At 42.4% G+C, this 21,184-nt stretch overlaps 1 protein-coding gene across 1 annotated transcript in view; it reads right to left on the reverse strand.

Moving 5' to 3' along the window:
- LOC122556853 (putative ammonium transporter 1) overlaps positions 1-21,184 on the reverse strand; it is a 96,704-nt gene that overhangs the window by 15,770 nt on the left and 59,750 nt on the right. The window contains exons 7-10 of the mRNA XM_043704108.1: positions 18,895-19,119; positions 17,091-17,229; positions 3,977-4,056; positions 387-513 (exon numbers count right to left, since the gene is read on the reverse strand). Of these exons, the coding sequence (XP_043560043.1) occupies positions 387-513; positions 3,977-4,056; positions 17,091-17,229; positions 18,895-19,119 (571 nt within the window). The remainder of the gene's footprint in view (positions 1-386; positions 514-3,976; positions 4,057-17,090; positions 17,230-18,894; positions 19,120-21,184) is intronic.

Genomic DNA, 21,184 nt, shown 5'->3' on the forward strand with positions numbered 1-21,184 from the left:
AGATGTTAGGGTTAGGTTCTTTACTCAGCGAGTCGTGTGTTCGTGGAATGCCCTGCCAGTAGCAGTGGTGGACTCTCCCTCATTATGGGCATTTAAGCGGGCATTGGATAGGCATATGGAGGATAGTGGGCTAGTGTAGGTTAGGTGGGCTTGGATCGGCGCAACATCGAGGGCCGAAGGGCCTGTACTGTGCTGTATTCTTCTATGTTCTATGTTTACCCCTACTCCTCAAATCAAGCTGATTAGCTTTTAAATTTCTGTTTCACGCTTCACACATACTGCGATAAAGCTGCTGAGTATTTTCAACATTTTCCGTTTTTATCTTATACTAAAATAATTGGAGCTATTCTATCTTCTATGAAATATTAAAGTATCGGAAAGCCTACCTTGTGGCTCTAATTTTGGAAATGGCTTTAAAATTCCAACAATTTTTAGTAGCAGGTATACAAAACCCATAACAAATGCAGTCCAAATCATCACAACACAAAGTGCAAGGCAATTATATTCAATAGCCTGCAATAAAAGACAATGAACAATTCTTAAAAAGACCTTGAGCATGATTTCAATAGACCACCTGATAACTTTCAGTTGTTATTTCAATTAAGTCAATGATATTCAAATACCCAATAGTTCACAAATATAAAACACATACATGTTATGTAATGCTAATTCTAAAATGCAGCCATTCTGGAAAGAAATTGAAGTGATACAGAGCAGCTGAATCAATTGAAAGGAAGGTCCTACAGTGATGGAAGTCTCTGTGTCGTGTTGGACAATCTAAATTATTTTTCAGATAGCCTTTGCATTGCTATTCACACAGAAAACAGCATTAAATGCTTTTAGTTTCACTGCATACACTATCACAGTAAATATTAGGTTTCTTTCAAAATAATCAAACAAAAATCCTCGCTGGGTAAGCATGTTGACATCAGAGCAATGGTCTGATCTGAAATATGATTGATGTGTTCTTTATATCATCTATGCAAAGAACTTTGTAGATAATCTTAGTGTGATTTCTGACCTTCGTTGTCAAGTCTTAGATGACAAATATCCAAATTTAAATTTCATACATTACACGTTTCAAAATAATGTCTCTACATCAGCATATTGAATGTATAGAATTTGCAACATTAAAGTAATCTACTCAGCCAAACAATTATATGCCCGTATTTATGTTTCATACAAGCTTTTCCAATTTAATTTCTAACCATCTCTTGACAAAATCCATTCTTGATTTACTCGTGACTCTTTTATATTTACAGCTTTTACTTTTGATCTGCCTTTCAAGTGGAAATGTTTTCTTCACATTAAATCGAACAATCCTCTTCAAAATTTCAGGAATTTCTGCCAGGTCAGCCATCAGTTCTCTTTATTCACTGCATACTAACATTTCTTTGTTTCTCGAGAATGGGCCCCAGCTTGTTCAATCTTTCCAGATAATTGTCACCTGTCAGTTCTGGTAGTTTTCATCATGGCCAATGAATACGACAATGCTTGTTTGAGTACACACAGATGCAATTTATACTTACACAGGATCTTATCTCCAAAACTTTTGTCAATTAACTCCCTATTTTCTATCTTGAATATCTTCTTACCATTGTTAATAATTTCTTTTCATGTTCTGGTCCACCTTATTGGTCTCTGTTTTGTGGAGACCAGACAAAGAGGTACAAATGTGGGGTATAATTATGGAGGGGGCACCCCACGTGCCTATGGGGAACCAATCAAAGGTGGTTCCAACCCTTCCTTCCTGATCTTTCACCAAGTTTGGTGAGAGACAACCTTCCTACTTTCACCCACCTTCCTCTGCCCAGCACGTTGTTTTTAAATTAATCTATGGATTGTGGATGTCTCTGCCTGGGCCAGCAATTATTACCAATTGGTAATTGTTCTGAGAGATGGTGTTGTGATGCTTTCTTGAACTGATGCAGTCCTTGGGTTGTAAGGACACAGATGTGCTATTAGGAAGGGTGTTAAAGGATTTTGACCCAGTGACAGTGGGAGAAATAACAAGATAGTCCTTAGTCAGAATGGTGTGTGGTTTGCAAGGTGACGTTACAGGTGGTGATGTTCCTGCAGTGGAAGTCAAAGGTTTGGGAAGTGCTCTTGGAGGAGCCTTACTTCAATGCATCGTCAGTATACACTGCTGCTGCTGTGTATGAGTGGTGGAGTGAGTGAAGTTTAAAGGTAATGGATTGAATGCCAATGAAGCAGATTGCTTTGTCCTGGATAGTGTCAATCTTCTTGAGTGTTGTCACAGCTTCACTCATCCAGCCAAATGGAGAATACTCCATCACATTCTGGATATGTATCCTTTAGATGGTACATATGCACTCAGGAGACAGGTGAGTTTCTTCACACAGAATTCCTGTCTTCTGTCCTGCTCTTGTAGTCAACATATTTATCTGGCAGTTCTATTTCAGTTTCCCATCAATATAACCTTCAGGATGCTGGTAGTAGCTGATTGAACAATGGTAATTCCATTGAATATCAAGGAGTGATGGTGGGTGATGGCTAGATTCTCTCTCTTTTCACTTGTATAGTGTAAATGTTACTTTCCATTTCTCATCCCAAGCCATTGTCCAGATCATGCTTTAGTATCTGAGGAGTTGTGAATGGTTCTGAATGTTGTGCAATCATGAGTGAACATCCCCACTTCTGACCTGTGATGGAGAGAAAGTCAGTGATGAAGAAGATAAAGATGGTTAGGCCAAGAACATTACCCAGAGGAACCCTTGCAGTGGCTCATGGAGCTGAGATAACTGTTGTCAACAACAAGAACGATTTGTTTTTGTGCTAGGAATTATTTCAACCAGGAGAGCTTTTTCACTGATTTTCTAGGGCTTCTTGATGTTCAGGAGTTTCACTTTAACCTCGTCTTTGGAATTCAGCTCATTTGTTGATGTTTGGACCATGAGAAGGTTATTCTTTTGCTGATTAACAAGACTAGAATTATAAAATGATAATTGGCTCGATTTTTATATACAGAACATTCTTGGGCATTCTTACACATTGCCAAGTAGATGCCATTGTTGTCACTGTGCTGGAACAGGTTGGCAAGAGAATGACTAGTTCTGTAGCAAAAGTCTTTCATACTAATGCTGGAATGTTGTTGAGGTCCACGGCCTTTGCAGTATCCACGACTGTTAGCCAGCTCTTGATATTATTTGGAATGAACCAAATTGGTTGAAGGGTGGCATTTGTGATGCTGGGGTTCAGAAGGAGGTCAAGATGAATTATTCATTCACCAGTTCTGGCTGAAGATGGATGCAAATACTTCAGCCCTTTCTTTTTGCACTTGTGTTTTGAATCCCAACATGTAGGACAAATATATTTGTGGAACCTCCACCTCCTGTTAGTTGTTTGATTGTCCAGTACCATTCATGACCAGATGTGGCCAAGACTGCAAAGATTAGATCTGACCCATTGACTGTGGGATCACTTAGTTCCATTACATAATACTTCCACGGTTTGTAAGCAAGTGGTCCTGTGTTGTAGCTTTATGAGGTTGACACACCAATTTTAAAAGATGCCTGGGACTGCTCCTGACATGCCCTCTTGCACTCTTCACTGAATCAAAGTTGATCTCCTGGCTTAAATGTATTGGTAGAGCAGGTGGAATATGTCAGGCCATGAGGTTACAGATCATGGCTGAATATAATTCTGCTGCTAATGTTCCTGATTGAAGAGTTCTGTCCTGAAATGTAGACTCTGTTTTGTTCTACAGATGCTGAGTGACCTGCTGAGTAGTTCCTGCTGTACTTTCTTTCACGACAGAATTAAAGATGCTGATAACATGCAACAATTTGGACAACAATTAATCATTTTTGTCATAACAAAATTTGTTTTCTCAGTCTTATAAACCATACAGCAAGGTATTAATTCATTATTTTAGAGTTCCAATCACTCGAGTATTCTGTTTGATAATTAAAAATATGTCATGATATTTTATAATCGTTAGAGAGCTTTATCTTACCACAGCTTGTCCTTGATTATTTGTCTGGTCCATAAATAATCCAGCAAACATCAAGCCCAATGAACCTCCACTCAGGTAAACTAAAACAAAATAAATAAACGTGATTTATTGGCAATTGTTATCTATACTTATACTGTTCATTTCATATATCATTTTATCAAATATTTTTTAAACAAAAAGAAATATAAATTCTGTGATTAGAATTACAAACATGTCTATATATTGTGAATGTTGGATTCTCCATAACAGTTACAGCCTTTATCACATTTCAATGCAGTTCAAGTCCACAAAGCACTCAGTATCAAATGTTGGAGTTTTATTTGAACATGATTTTGAAAATTGATGGGAGTGGGTGAAAAAGGGAGTTCTATTTCTTTAAAATGTGAAATGCAGGCAAAATTAATGCATAACTGTCATTTACAGTTTAAATTCTAACTTTTATCCAGTTTTAACATAGATATTTTCCTGGAATGTTATTACACACCTCTTGAGCAGGTGAGACTTGAATCCAGTCCTGCTGGTTCAGAGGTGCGACTCAACCACTGCATTAGAAGCACCCTTTTAAGTAGTAAAATACAAATTCACTGTTTTACAGCAACTGGAGTTAGCTAATTAAGTAAACCAGTGGAAATTGCTTATGTAGGGGTGAAACTCTAGTTTCAGAGGAAATGATTAGAGGGATCTCAGTGCAACATACCACTGAGTGCAATTTTGAACACAGTCTTTGGAATCGGGTGCGTAAGGAAGTTGCACGAAGAAGGGAAAGGAGGTGCTTCTTAGCTTTTCAAATAGAAAATTAAACTATTCAATGGGAGGGAGGCAGAAAGCAGACAACTACAAGCCAGTTAATATCTGTCATGGGGAGGGCATTAGAATTGAATATTAATTATATTATAGCAGGTTCAAGGGAATTGAGAAAAATGAACATGGTTTGTAAAAGGCAATCAAACATGTTTAACCAATTTGACCAATTTATAAAAGATTACTGTACTAACATGCTGTGGATAAAGGGAAAACCAATGTACTGTAGTTAAATTTTCAGAAGGCATTTGATAAGACCCACATTTAAGGTTATTAGCACAACTCTGGATTCTAGAAATCTAAAACAAACAAACAGAAATTGCTGGAGAAATTCAGCAGGTCCTGCACTTTCAATACACAGAAAACTGTATTAACACTGTGTCTAGTGGCCCTCCTATCAATGTTGTTTTCTCATCAGAGGCTGGTGGGCAAACTGAGTTTCTCCAGCCACAGTATTCAGAGTAGATGTAAATGGGTAATATTTTTGATTGGCAGAATGTAATAGGTGATTTGTCACAGGGATCAGTGCTGGAGCTTCAAAATTTTTATAATCTATATAAATGAACTCCGAGAGCTTAGATAGGGTGATTAACCAAGGTCTTTTTGCAAGGGTCAGGGAGTCCAAATCGACAGGCCATAGGGTTAAAGTGAGAGGAGAAATATTTATAAAGGACCTGAGGGTAACCTTTTCACGCAGAGGGTGGTATATGTGTGGAACAAGCTGTCAGAAAAAGTGGTGGTGGCAGATACAGTTACACACTCAGGTGCATATGTAACCAGTTGGAACGAGCCTCGGGGGCCAAGGTCAACCGAGGCAAGAGCGAGGCCATGCTCTTCGGGAACTGGGCGGACCAATCCTCCAACCCCTTCACCGTCAGGACGGACCACCTGAAGGTGCTGGGTATTTGGTTCGGAGGGGCTGGACATGCGCCAAGTCTTGGGGGTTGCATATCAAGAAAGTGAGGCAGAAACTGGGCAGATGGAAGCTACGGTCGCTCTCCATCGCAGGTAAAAACCTGGTCATCAGGTGTAAGGCACTGTTAGTGTTGTTATATGTGGCACAGGTCTGGCCTGTTCCCAGAACCTGTGCCATCGCAGTCACCTGGACCATCTTCCATTTTATATGGAGATCAAAGATGGCCAGGGTCCGAAGGGAGTCAATGTACAAAGCTCTGGGCAATGGGGGAACAAACACACCAAATGCCACCCTCACCCTGATGGCCACATTTGTGTGTGGCTGCATCAAGCTGTGTGTGGATCCCCGGTACGCAAACACCAAGTGTCACTACGTACTGAGGTTCTACCTGTCTCCGGTGTTGTGAAGGATGGGCCTGGCCTCGCTGCCGCGGAACGCTCCAAGTAGTTGGACCATTCCGTATCACCTGTCCTTTGTGGAGAAATGTGGCAGAATGTCTTATTGCCAGAACTTTCCAACAAGCACCAAGACATGGCTTGGCTGGTGGTGAGAAGGACTCTGCCTGTGAGATCCTTTACGCACGCCCGGACTCTCTGGCACACCACATGCTGCCCTCGAAGCGGCTGCGGAGGGGACGTGACTGTCACACACCTCCTTCTGGAATGTGCCTACACAAAGGAAGTCAGGAGACGAATGCAGTGGTGTTTGTCGAGGTTCGTCCCAAGCAGCTCCGTGACGCGGGACTCCGTGCTCTACGGTCTGTTCCCCGGGACACACACCGGGACGAACATCAATTGTGCCTGGAGGATCATCAACTCGGTGAAAGATGCTCTTTGGTCTGTCCAGCTGAAGGAGCTGACCCCAACTGAGTGTTGCAGACTGGCACATTCCAAGGTCCAGGACGACGTGTTAAGGGACGCGCTGAAACTTGGGGCAGCTGTCGCCAAGGTGCGGTGTGGAAAGACCACTGTGTAACGTCTGCCTGCCAAGGAACAGGGGGCCCGCGCAGTAATTGGGCTCCGCTGACGCCTCAGCTAAACATATGGATGGTCAATGTACAGACTCATCCTTCACAGTGATTATTCGATCTCTGTATGCAAAGAAATGGAATGTTTATATAGTATGGCATGACCAATTGTACAGATCATCAAAATATTTATGAATAATGTATATTTTTTAAATTAAATAAAGCAGACATATACTGCCTCCTGCTGGCCGACTGTCACCTACAGGATGAGCAGTGGGCTGGTAAGGGAACATGAAAGCTGAACACCAAGCTGTTGACCCTGGGAAACATTGAGCAGCTCAAGAACAGGTTGGAGAACCGTGAAGCCCCTGTTTGAGTCTCCAGCAGACTGGTGGGAAACAGTAAAAGGGAACATCAAGAGGTTCTTCATCCTCAAAGGTGTTCAGGAGGTGAGAGAGAGGCGGGGAAAACTTTCCCAACGCCAGGAAAGTATCCAGAACTTGCTCCTGCTGCAGACGATGGGGGTCGACGTCACAGAGGACCTCCAGGAGGTGAAAGTCCAGCAAGCCTTGCTCTTTGCCTCGGAGGCCTCCAAGATAATCTTCCGGTACTGGGTCCGCTCCATGGAGCAGAACGAGACAGGCTCACGTTTCTTCTTCCAGAAGGTGCACAAAGAGAGCTCCGTTCTCAGCAGCCTGAAGGAAGAAGATGGCTCAGTAACGTCATCTCAGGCTGATGTCATTAGGATCAGCAAATCCTTCTATGCCAGTCTGTATGACTCGAAGCCAACCGACAGTGTGGCCTCCCGATCGTTCCTGTCCTTTATCACGGAGGTCTTAGACGACAGAACATGGGAGAGGCTGGACCAGCCACTATCTCTACATGAGCTGACCAAGGCCCTCGAGTGCTTCAAAAAGAATAAAACTCTCAGAAGCGACGGCTTACCGGTCAAGCTCTATTCTGCTCTGTGGGTCTTGATTGGTCAAGACCAGCTGGAGGTATATGTCAGTATGCTTCTGGCAGGTACCATGAGTGAATCCATGAGGAAAGGCATCATCACCCTCATCTACAAGTGGAAGGGGGAGAGGGAGGAAATCAGAAATTGGAGACCAATCTCACTATTGAATGCGGATTACAAAATCTTGGCAAAGGTCATCGCCAACCGGGTCAGGTCTGCTCTGGGATCAGTGATCCACCCTAACCAACCTGGGCTGTACCGGGCAGAAAGATCGCTGAGAGTCTCGCACTCCTCAGGGATACGATCGCCTACGTGCAGGACAGGGGACTGGACATCTGCCTCATCAGCCTGGACCAGGAGAAAGCCTTTGACAGGATATCACATACGTATATGAGAGATGTTCTCTCCAAAATGGGCTTTGGGGAGGGAATCTACAACTGGATCAGACTGCTCGACACCAACATTGTCAGTGCAGTCTCAATCAATGGGTGGGAATCAGACAGCTTCCCAGTCAGATCCGGAGTCAGACAGGGCTGCCCTCTCTCTCCTGCCTTGTTTGTGTGCTGCATAGAGCTATTTGCCGAGTCCATCAGGAAGGATGCGAGCCTGAGAGGGGTGACTATTCCTGGCAGCGGGGGCGTACAGGTTAAGGCCTTCCTGTACATGGATGATGTCGCTGTTTTCTGCTTGGATCCACTGTCCGTGCGCAGGCTCGGGTGCATATGTGACCAGTTGGAATGGGCCACGGGGCCAAGGTAAACCGAGGCCACACTCTTCGGGAACTGGGCCGACCAATCCTCCATCTCCTTCATTGTCAGGACTGACCACCTGAAGGTGCTGGGTATTTGGTTCGGAGGGGCTGGGGCATGCGCCAAGTCTTGGGAGGAGCGTATCAAGGAAGTGAGGCAGAATCTGGGCAGATGGAAGCTATGGTCGCTCTCCATCGCAGGTAAAAACCTAGTTATCAGGTGTGAGGCACTGTCAGTGTTGTTATATGTGGCACAGGTCTGGCCTATTCCCAGAACCTGTGCCATCGCAGTCACCTGGACCATCTTCCATTTTATATGGAGATCAAAGATGGACCGGGTCCGAAGGGACTCGATTTATAAAGATCTGGGCAACGGGGGAAAAAGCCCACCCAATGCCACCCTCACCCTGATGGCCACCTTTGTTTGTGGCTGCATCAAGCTGTGTGTGGATCCCCAGTACGCAAACACCAAGTGTCACTACGTGCTGAGGTTCTACCTGTCCCCGATGTTGTGAAGGATGGGCCTGGCCTCGCTGCTGCAGAACGCTCCAAGTAGTTGGATCGTTCCGTAACACCCGTCCTTCGTGGAGAAATTTATGAAGCAAAACACCTTTCACCACAAGTCCATCAGGAAGTGGTCAGCACATAGTGTCCTTGAGACCCTTCGGGAAAAGGAGAGAGCGGATCTTGTCGAGCAGTTCCGTGGGCAGAATGCCTCATCGGCTCTGCCTGTGACATCCTTTATGCATGCTCGGACTCTCTGCCACACTGCATGCTGCCCTCGAAGTGGCTGTGGAGGGGACGAGACTGTCACACACCTCCTTCTGGAATGTGCCTTCGCAAAGGATGTCTGGAGAAGAATGCAGTGGTGTTTGTCGAGGTTCGTCCCGATGCGGGACTCCATGCTCTATGGTCTGTTCTGAAGTAGAAGTTAGGCTTGGGGGGAGGAGAGTGATGATGAGCAAACCCATCGGAGCCAAAGACATGGTAGGGATATATACAAGTATATTAAAACATTGTCAGATTTCAATGAGAAAGATGTCAAACCTTTTTTTTATCTTCATTTGAAAAATTGGCTAGGCAGATGGAGTGGCCAGAGAATTTGTGGGTAATGATTGTTCAAGCTAAGCTAGTGAGGGATTTGCAGCGTTGTCAGATGAGGAGTCAAGAGATTATGCAGATGTCAAAAAGGCAATTTTGAGTGCCTATGAATTAGTACCAGAAGCGTATAGCCAGTGGTTCAGAAATATAAAGAAGGAACCAGGTCAGACTTATGCTGAGTTTGAAAGAATTAAACAAAGCAATTTTGATATATGGGTGTAGAACTTAAAAATAGACAAGAAATGTGAGGGTCTAAGGGAGATTATTCTGCTGAAAGAATGTAAAAATTCACTTCCAAAAATGATAAGAACTTATTAGATGAATAGAAAGTTCAAGAAGTGAGAAGAGCTGCAGAGATGGCAGGTGAATATGCATTAGTGTATAAATCGCAATCTAGCTTCTGACAGCAATTTCATTCCATGAGGGACAGAAATTGGGAGAAGGGGAGATCCTTTACTACAAAACGAAAAGAAGATCACACTGGAAATATTTCACCACCAGTTGAAAAAAGAAGCCCAAAGGGCTGAAAAAGAGGTGAAAGTCCTCAAGTATTTTCATTTTGGTGAGGTGAGGCACATGCCAAGTCACAGTGCTGGTCATTGAAGAAAGGCACTGGAGCAAAAGATATGGTCAAAGAGGCCAAGCCAGTGGGATTAGTGAAAGTAGTAAAGGAAACGCAAAGAAGAGTTGAGGAGCTGCAGGAGAATGCACAGCCTTGGCGGGGCTGGGTATTGAATTAGTGCCCGATCTCTATAAAGACTTCATCTCTGTGGGTAAAGTTTACTCAGAAAGAACAGAGAGAGAAGGGAAAGAAGTTACAATTTTAAGAGATGCAGGATCTGGTCAGTTTCTAATAGTAAGAGATGAAAGTATTTGCACTCTTTCTGACATGTTACCCGCGAGAGTGGCAATTTGTGGAATAGATGGACAGAAATTTAGTGTTCTCTATGCAAGATCAAGTTGGAGAGTCAATCAAGACTGGGGAAGTAAGAGTGGGAGGAATTGACAGAGCATCAGTTCCAGGAATACAGTTTGTTCTTGGAAATGACCTAGCAGGGTCCTGTGGAACCCTTGGAACCCAAGGTAGGGGTTCTGCCACTTGTGGTGGAAAAGCCAAAGGAAAAGCAGGGAACTGAGGAGTTAGAAGAAAAATACCCTGCAAGTTTTCCAGACTATGTAATAACAAGACCCCACTATCATAAGTTACAGCAAGAAGGAAAAACTAAAGAGAAAGACAAAGGAGTTAAGGTTCAGTTAGCTGACACCCTGTTTGAGGTAATGGTACAGGAAAATCCTGAACAGGTAGAGCTACAGGCAAAAGTGTTTAGTCCTGAAAGGCTAATGGATTTAAACAAAAATATGATTAGATTAGATTCCCTACAGTGTGGAAACAGGCCCTTCAGCCCAACAGTCCACACCACCCCTCCAAAGAGTAACCATTTCCCTCTGACTAATGCACCTAACACTATGGGCAATTTAACATGGCCAATTCACCTGACCTGCACGTCTTTGGAATGTGGGAGGAAACCAGAGCACCCGGAGGAAACCTACACAGACACGGGGAGAATGTGCAAACTCCACATAGACAGAAGCCTGAAGTTGGAATCGAACCTGGGACCTTGGTACTATGAGGCAGCGATGCTAACCACTGAGCCACCATGCCACCCTATGATACAACAAACTATATATGTTATGATGCATACTCAGAATAGGAATCAGAATGTATTCCCGACGGTTTTCATCTTAAGGATAGAATCTTAAGATGAAAATGGAGTTCCTGGTAGGTTAGTGCAGAGGAGAAATGGGCAGAAGTGCACCAGATTGTGTTGCCAGTAGCATACAGACAGGAAATATTATTGGTAGCACATGAATTACCAGTAGGAAGTCATCCAAGTGTGAGGAAGACTCAAGCTAAGGTACAAAAACACTTCTTATTGGCCTGGACTGCATAAGGATGTGGTTGAGTTTTGCTGCACTTGTAAAATGTACCAGAGGATAGGAAAGCCACTGGACAAACAGGTGTTAATTACTGCCCGACAGAGTGAGGAATCAAATCCAGATAGTGTGGTTTTAAAATGCCTCAAAATACATTAAATAACGAGGAAGTCTTTGAAGAATGGGATAGGATAGTGAACTGTCTCAGGAGCAAAGAACCAAGGTGAAAGGTTTGTTGCAGCAATATGAGGACATATGCAGGGATAGTATGGGGAGGACTAATACTACTGTGCATGAGTTGGAAGTAGGGAATGCTGTTCCGATAAAACAACACCCCTACAGGGTTAATCCTCTCAAAGCTGCACAGGTCCAGAAGGAAGTGGATGCGATGCTCAATGAAGACTCAAATAGAGTCAGAGTGAATAGAGTTCACAAACCTATTAGGAGTTCTCCTTTGCTCACTCACATTTTTAATAGATTATGAGGCGAAACTAGCTTTTTGGTTCTAATTAGCAGAGGGGTTCGTCCTCTGCATCGTAACAGCCTTAATGTACTTAGTGTCACATATTTGACAACCATCTGCGATAAAGAATCCGGCAGACTCACAGAAATTCCTTCAACTGTTTTAAATGAATGATTTCCTTATTCTGAGATTACAAGAATTGCTCCGAGATGCTCTCACAGGGGAGTCAAAAAGCGTGGTGCTGGAAAAGCACAGCAGGTCAGGCAGCAACCAAGGAGCAGAACAGTCGAGGTTTTGGGCATAAACCCTTCATCGGGAATGTGGGGGGGTTGGGGGCCAAGGGAGCTGACAGTTAAATAGGAGGGATGTGGGGCTGGGGGTGAAAGTAGCAGGGAAAGTGATAGGTGGATGCAGATGTGGGGTGATGGTGATAGGGCAGAGTGGAGGGTAGACCGGATAGTTGGAAGGAAGATGGACAGGTGTGAAAAGTTCAAGAGGGCAGTGTTGAGTTAGAGGGTTGGATCTGGGATAAACTGGAGGGACGGGAAATGAGGAAGCTGGTGAAATCAACATTGATGCAGTGTGGTTGGAGGGTCTCTCGTCGAATGATGGGGCATTCTTCCCTCAGGCATCGGATGGCGAGGATTTGGCAGTAGAGGAAGCCCAGCACTTGCATGTCCTTCTTGGAGTGGGAGGGGGAGTTGAAGTGGTCGGCCACAGGACGGCGGGGTTGTTTGGTGCATGTGTCCTGGAGACGTTCTCTGAAACATTCCACAAGTTGGCGCCCTGTCTCTTCAATGTAGAAGAGACCACATCGAGTCCAGATGAGGGGTTTGGATGTGCAGGAAAATCTCTGTTGGATGAAGCTCCTTTGGGGCTTGCTTAGAGGTGAGGGCGGAAGAGTGGGTACAGGTTTTACACCTCTTGCGTGTCAAGTGAATGTGCCGGGAGTGGAGTGACGTTGTCTAGGAATTGCTGTGATAATTGTATGGAGTGTTTGGGTCTGCTAATAAGATGTTTTAGTTTTTGTTGAAGTTCTTTTGCCAGTTTATGCAATGGAGTTCCAGGGAGTGTCACTATGGGTCTAAGTAGTTTGTCTGGTTTGTGTACTTTGGGCAATCCGTAAAATCTTGGGGTGTTGTTGCTTTCTGGTTTCATCCTTTGTAGGTCAATCCTGGTTATTAGTCCTTTTTTTTGCAGGTTCCATAGTATGTAGTTTATTCTACTGGTTAGCTATGTCATGGGGTCACAAACTCTCTGGAGGTAGGTGTCAGTATCTGCAAGTAGTTTCTCTGCTTTCTGAATACATTCGGTCTTGATTTTAGATTAGATTAGATTCCCGACAGTAAAGAAACAGACCCTTCGGCCCAACAAGTCCACAGCGACCCTCCGAAGGGTAACCCACCCAGACCCATTCCCCTACCCCACATTTACTAATGCACTTAACACTATGGGCAATTTAGCATGGCCAATTCACCTGACCTGCACATCTTTAGATTGTGGGAGGAAACTGGAGCACCCGGAGGAAACCCACAAAGATGTGGGGAGAAAGTGCAAACTCCAGACAGACAGTTGCCCAAGGTGGGAATCGAACCTGGGTCCCTGGCACTGTGAGGCTGCTGGCCACTGAACCACCATGCTGCCCATCCATGATAACCATTATTCTGCCCTTATCCGCTGGTACTATGATTATATTCTTGTCATTTTTAAGTGTTTTTATAACTTCTCTCTCTCTTTGGTGTTGAGTTTGTTCATTTGTCTTTTCTAGAATGCTCAGAACTAACCGACTAATCGAAGAGACACAGCAAACAGTCAGACAAACCATTGTACCCTTACTAACATCAAAAACATAAATGTAGACAAGGACGAAACAATGGTCTCACTTGATGTAATGGCACTGTTCACTACAGTTGACAAAACTCTAGCCAGTGAGACAATAGCCAACCTCCTGGACAAGCAAAACAGACAACCTACCAAAAAGGACTGCATACTCAAACTACTAGGCCTGGGCTTGACGACACACTTTACATTCAACAACCAAATATATGAACAGATCAATGGAACACCAATGGGCTCACCCATCTCTGGGCTCATAGTAGAAAGAGCGATGCAAGACTGGAACAAATAGCCCTCCCACAAATCCAACCCAAACTCTGGATCAGATACATGGACGACACTTTTGTTATCATAACTGAGCAGGAATCAAGCACACCAGATTATCAACACCATGCTCACAGGGATCAGATTTACGAGAGAGGAGAAAATCAACAATCAACTCCTATTCCTGAACGTAATGATAGAAAGAACACAGAACAGTGAATGCACCTCAAAAATGTACAGGAAAGATACATACACCAACCAAGTCCTGCACTGCAACAGCAATCACCTGAACACACACAAGAGAAGCTGCATTAGGACCCTGTTCAAAAGAGTTACAACACACTGCAGCACTCTCGACTTATGAAGGGAAGAAGAACACCTCTAAGAGTATTCACCAAGAACGGATATCCCCGAAACTTCATCCGCAGATGCTTAACAGTCAAACAACGTGACGGGGACATGCCACGATCTAACTCACTAGCAATGTTACCTTACATAAAACATGTCTCGGATCTGACAGCCAGAATTCTCTGAACACTGGGATAAATGACAGCCATAAACCGACAGACACACGCAGACAATGCCTCACCAGGACAAAAGACCCTATACCCACCATGTGCAAGACCAACGTAATTTTCAATATTCCATGCAAAGACCGTACAAAATATTATATTGGACAAACAGGCAGACAACTAGCAATCCGCATTCACGAACTCCAAGTAGCCACTAAACGCCACAACTAACTGTCCCTAGCAGCCACACACAAGGACCACAAATTCAACTGGGATAACACAATGATCGCAGGACAAGCCAAACGGAGGACAGCTAGAGAATTTCTATAAGTGTGGCACTCATCCACGGACTCCACCAACAAACAAATAGACCTAGACCCAATCTACCGACTAGTACAATGAACAACCAGAACCGGCAATCGGACGTAGCAGGAATGGAACCAAATAAATTCCAGAAGACACAATACAGCAGCGCTTCATAGGAGGTCCAAAGCACTGAAGATGTCACCTAGACAGGGGACAAAACATCTGCAAATCAACTTCCCAGCTCAGCGAAGATACCCACAACTACGACAGTAGTTACAGGTTGCCATCTTGACAGTGTCCCCTTTATTCCAATTTTATGTTTTCTATCAGTTAGCTAATTCTCTACCCATCATAATAAAGGTAAAGTCACCACACTTTAACCAGACCATTGGGCTGCTCTCTCAAGTAGAGAGACAGAGAGAGAGAGAGAGAGACACACAGAGACAGAGAGAGAGTGTGACAGAGTGACTGATGATGGTTTAACCTGAGGCTTATCACACCTCAGGTGGGGGGAGGCATCAAGAAACACAGTCTTTCATGAAAAGTCCACTCGGTGTGAGAATTGAGCCCACACTGTTGCCATCACTCTGCATTGCAAACTTGCCTTCCGGCCAACTGAGCTTGCCAATTTCCCATGCTAATATACTATCCTAATACTGTGCACTCTTGTCTTAATAAGTATCTCATTTTCAGTACCCAGTCCTTTCAAAAATCCATCTACCAGTTCTCCTTTATCGCCCTATTTGTTACCTCCTCAAAAGACTACACGGAATTTGTCGGGTACAATCTCTCCTTCATGAAGTCCTGCTGCTGGCTCTACTTGATTAAATTATGTATTTCTAAACACTCAACCATCCCGTATAATAGACTCTAACATTTTTCTAATAACATGTTAAGATATCTGGCCGATAATTACCAGCTTTTTTTGTCTTCCTCACTTCTTGAATATGGGTGTTACATGGCAATTTTCTAAGTGTCTGGGAAATTTATAGAATCCAAGGATTCTTGGAAAATTATTATCGGTGCATTCACCATTTCTGCAGCTACTTCCTCTAAAATCCTATGATGCAAGCAATCAAATAATTGGTGTGCTCATCTTCTCACCCAAACAGCTGCTCCCCACCCGCCCGCCCAACTCTGCCCTTGATTATTTATTATTTGTGGGATGTTATTAATTTTCCTTAATTATTATCATTTATTCAACTCCTCTGCTACTTCTTGGCCCACCATTACTTTTACCACAACCTCATTCTCCAAGGGACCTATGTTTACAGTGGCACCAATTGTTTTTTAAATAGTAAAATTTTACATTTTATTGATTGTTTTTATGTGACTTGTTATTTTCTCTCAAGAGCTTATTTTCTCTGTCTATCACTTTTTGTAACTTTATTGCTAGCTTTTAAAACTCTTAATCTTGTAATTTACGACTAAACACAGTGTGGTTTTCTTCCCTTCTTACAGAGTTGAAGACATAATCGGTGAAAGTAGCAGCAGGAGGGACACCATGTCTCATGGAGAATCAGAAGCTCCTAAGACAACCATCAGAAGAGATTGGAATAGGGACCAGAAATATAAATTCCTAGAGTCTGGACTTAGCAGCAGTGCATCAAGAAGTCCAATGACCTCATGTCAAAAGCAGTGAATGCATCTACAAATGACATCTCTTATCCTCAGTGCTCAGTGAACCACACTCCTATCACTCACCAGCTAGATAGAGTTGCTGAATCATTGCACAATAATTCTGGAGAATGCTGGATATACAACAGCATCCGAAAAAAAAATATTGACAGTACTGAAAAGCACTTCCTACAAAACATAGAGGATGCAGTTGTCTGTTTGAACATTTGTGGAGTGACATCACAAAGGCTTTTCATTCATACATTCTTCCACTGACTGCTTGGCTGTCCTTATAGAAGTTATACCAGAGTTCACAAGTGAGTCTGTCAGCCCAAATAGCAAACAAAGGATGCTAATATTTCTCTAGCTTCCAGATGTTGTCAGGTAGATGGGCTTGCAAGTTGTAACTGATCCTTCTCAAGCTGCATTCCCATTTTTGTTGCTGTAGAAATGGTGATGGCAGAAAGGTAGTAGGCTGAGTGCAGGTCATATGATATCATAGGTGGGAATTAACAAGAATCAGATCAATTTGGAAAACCTGATTGGTGTCCTTTGTCGAAATATCTCTCTCAAACAACATTATTCACACAGAATGTACATCAATGGCTTTGGAGACACTCTGAGGTGATTAAAAAGTGCTACATTAATTGAGTGCATCACTAAATAATATTACCATGTGAAGAATCTTACTGGCAATAGTATCTGTAGGATCATCAATCTTGGTAACTGTGCATAAATGTTTAAGTGCCATATATAAGAGAGATGCTGAGGCCCCACACATTACTGCCAGTGCAGGTAAGTATTTGTTGGCACCTCCACAAACTGCCACCTACCAAAAGCAAACAAGAATTAATATGGATGCATAAGTATTGTGTAAAATACATGACTTTAGGAAAAAAAACCTTTAAAACGCTTGTTTTATACATAAACTGTATAGTTTATGATGGAGTATATTTAAATCAGTACACAGTCGACTAATGACCTGCTGATTGATCATTCTTACATTTTGTTGCAACTAACAGCGGGAATTAGCCATTCACTCCTCAAGAATGCTATGCCATTCACTAAGCTCTTGCTTAGAGAATTCCAAAGAGTTATGTTCCACTGAGAGCAAAAATTCTTCCTTGTGTCCATCTTAAGTCAATGACCCCTTATTCTATATCCCCTAATCAAGATATCATCCTGAAGGGAATCAGTTTTTAGGAATCTAACCCATCAAACCCCTTCAGAATCTTATATACTTCAATAAGAATCCTTTGTTTAGAATCCACTGAGAACAGACCAAATCTGATCAACCTTTCCTAATAAGACAACCCTTCATCCAGGAACCAACAAATTAACGTTCTGTGAACTGCCTCCAATACAAGTATATGCCTACTTAAGTTAAGAGGCCACAACTGTACTTCGGGAACTTATTCACTCGAAGACTGGTAGAAATGTGAAACTCTATTCTACAAGTGCAAATACAACTAGATTTTTGTTAGCCAAAGATATTAAGAACTGTCTGGTAAAACATATGAGGTCAGGTCATAGTTCAGCCAAGATCACTGAATGGCACAACAGGCTTGATGTATTAAATGGGGTAAAAACAATGACTGCAGATGCTGGAAACCAGATTCTGGATTAGTGGTGCTGGAAGAGCACAGCAGTTCAGGCAGCATCCAAGGAGCTTGATGTATTAAATGGCCTACTCTGGTTCTAATGAAGAAGTACTCAGCCACCTCTCCTAATATCTATTTTAACACTGTATTACATTCTTCAATAATACAGAACTATGAAGCACATTGGGATTTGTTACTCTATTAAAGGCACTATGTTAATACAAGTTATTGACAAAAGCAAATCTTTAATTTGCTTAATTTGCTGATGGCACCAATGTGGGAAAAAGGTGGGGAATTATTTACCAAAAAAAGATGGAACAAGTAATATTTCCTATAATTGCTTCAGAGACACAGAAAAAGAGGAATTATGATCGCAAGTCTATTTGTGTAAGGCCAGAGACATGGGTTTCTGCTCTAGTTTCCTCCCACAGTACAAAGATATGCAGGTTAGGTGGATTGGCCATGGTAAATGCAGTGTCACTGGGATAGGGTGGGTGGCTGGGTCTGGGTGGGATGCTCTTTGGAGGGTGCTGCAGTCTTAATGGACCAAATGGTCTCTTTCCGCACTGTAGGGATTTTATTAATTCTATGAGATCACATAGAGGAATTCCAGCTTTTAAAGAATAAATAGTTTTGACATCTGAAATCATCACAAGCTCAATATTAAAAGGGAAGTGACTGAAAGTATCAAAACATCTGGTGAGGGATGTAGAAGTAATAATATTATGTTCCAGAGGACATTAGATAAATACTTGGCAGAAAAAGGAAAGAAGAGGTATGAAACATAGAATATTGAAAATATTGCTTACTTTTTCTCTGTTCTAGAGCTGTATATTTTGCAAACTATTTCATAAATACATTTGTGTCATTTGTTCAAATATTTGAATAGTTACCATTCCTGTAAGTGCTGAATTAATCAATCGTGGTATACTGTAAGTGTCTCTCCTCATTCTCAGGAAAAACAAACCATATAGACCTGCCGATCCTGTTGATAGTAGAGTATTGACCACAGCAAGACTGGCCAATTGACCATCTCCAGACTCTGTAATGTGACCTTGTGCACCAACAACAAAGCCTAAGGAGCCAATTATTTGCATAAAAGCTCCAAGGACTGCAAGCTATAAAAGAAAGCAAATCACTGTGTATTCATCATGTTTATCTTATACATTATAATCATCCTTTTAAAGGGCGTGGTTTTCTGCAAATGGATCTACAGTCTAGGGTTACAAAATGTTAACCATCTATTTCTATTTGTAGTGCAGTTGACAGAAAAACTCACAGAACACAAAGATTTTTTTCATTTTGAATTAACTTAAGATGTTAATGTGGAAGAATGAAACATCTTTTAATTTCAGGGGCCCTTGGGGTACTCACAAGTCAGGTACAGTGCAATTGATAATTAGTGGGAGTAAGGCAAGGAGACAGGTTTCCATGAATTACCACAGCCAAAACCCCATGGCAGCTCCATAACCCCAATCTCCTTGTAAAATTGAGTAATTTTTCAATAATTGATGACTTTGACTTGATTAAGCAAACAAGGAATTACTTTATATTAGTTAGTGGTTAGTTGTTAAACAGTTCTATAGGAAGAAAGTTTGAGAGGTCAGAAGAAAGGTTTATGATTTTTGTTTTATGGCTCAGGCTACTTAAACTTGGGCTAACATGCGAGAATGCTTTGAGGTTAAAACACAGTTTATGTTTTAAAATTATTTAGATTGTAACAAAAGTAGTAATAAGCCTACAGACATATGTATGTATGAACAAGAACAAAGAACAAAGAAAATTTATAGCCCAGGAACAGGCCCTTCGGCCCTTCGAAGGCAAGCATACTACATGCCTTCTTGACCACTCTATCCACCTGTGCAGCAACCTTCAAGGTACAATGGACCCGCATTCCCAGTTCTCTCTGCCCATCAACTTTTCCCAAGGCTCTTCTGTTCATTGTATAATTTGCTCTACAATTAGTCTTCCTAAATGCATCACCTCACATTTGTCTGGATTGAAATCCATATGCCACTTTTCCTCCCAACTCTCTAGTCTATCTATATCCTCCTGTATTCTTTGACAGTTTCTTATGCTTTCTGCTACTTCACCAATCTTCGTGTCATCTGCAAACTTGCTAATCATACCAACATGCCCTCTTCCAGATCATTTATGTATATCACAAACAACAGTGGACCCAACACTGACCCCTGCGGAACACCACTGGTCACCCTTCTCCATTTCGAGAAACTCCCTTGAACTACTACTCTCTGTCTCCTGTTGCTCAACAAGTTCTTTATCCACCTAGCTAGAAAACCCTGCACACTTTCTCCATTAGTCTATCAAATGCCTTACTAAAGTCCACTAAGTGTGCATCAATAAGACTGTAGAATTAGTTTTAATGTTGAGTTTTGTTGATTTGGTCTTCTTAGTTGTATCGCTTGAAACATTTGGGAAATAGTTAATCAATACACAAAGTAAACACAGACATTAACTTACTGGTGCTATTCTATCTTGGCAGAGATCTACATAATAAACCAAGATGACAAAACTTGGTCTTATAAGGTGATTGATATGTGGAAGAATAAATCAGGAGACAATAGGATGCGATTTCAGGTGAGACTGCTAGCAACAAGTAAACGGCAGTTGGAGATAGAGTTCAATGACACAGAAATAACAGTTGGACAAACAAAGGAGTGTTTAAAGGTCAGTCTGGGGGAATAAATAGCTTATAATGGGGACTATTAGTGATTGACAATGGGTAGTATGTGGTAGCAGCCCATGTGATGCCAAGACCTGATATGTGAGGTGGTGAGGGAATGCATGGAAAGACTAATAATTGTAGAACTTAATATTAAGTCCAGAAGACTACAGAGCTTCCGAGCGGAAATGAGGCATTGTTTTTATAGCTTGCACTGAGTTTAGCCGGAACACTACAGCAAGCCTGAAACAGAGATTAGATTAGATTAGATTACAGTGTGGAAACAGGCCCTACGGCCCAACAAGTTCACACCGACCCGCCGAAGCGAAACCCACCCATACCCCTATATTTACCCTTACCTAACACTACGGGCAATTTAGTATGGCCAATTCACCTAACCTGCACAGCCTGAAACAGAGATGTTGGACAAAAAAACAGGATGGTATATTGAAGTGGCAAGCAACTGGAAGCTCAGGATCTTTGGAGGTAACTTAGCTCGC

Source organism: Chiloscyllium plagiosum, chromosome 14, assembly GCF_004010195.1.
Source record: "Chiloscyllium plagiosum isolate BGI_BamShark_2017 chromosome 14, ASM401019v2, whole genome shotgun sequence".
NCBI lineage: Eukaryota > Metazoa > Chordata > Chondrichthyes > Orectolobiformes > Hemiscylliidae > Chiloscyllium > Chiloscyllium plagiosum.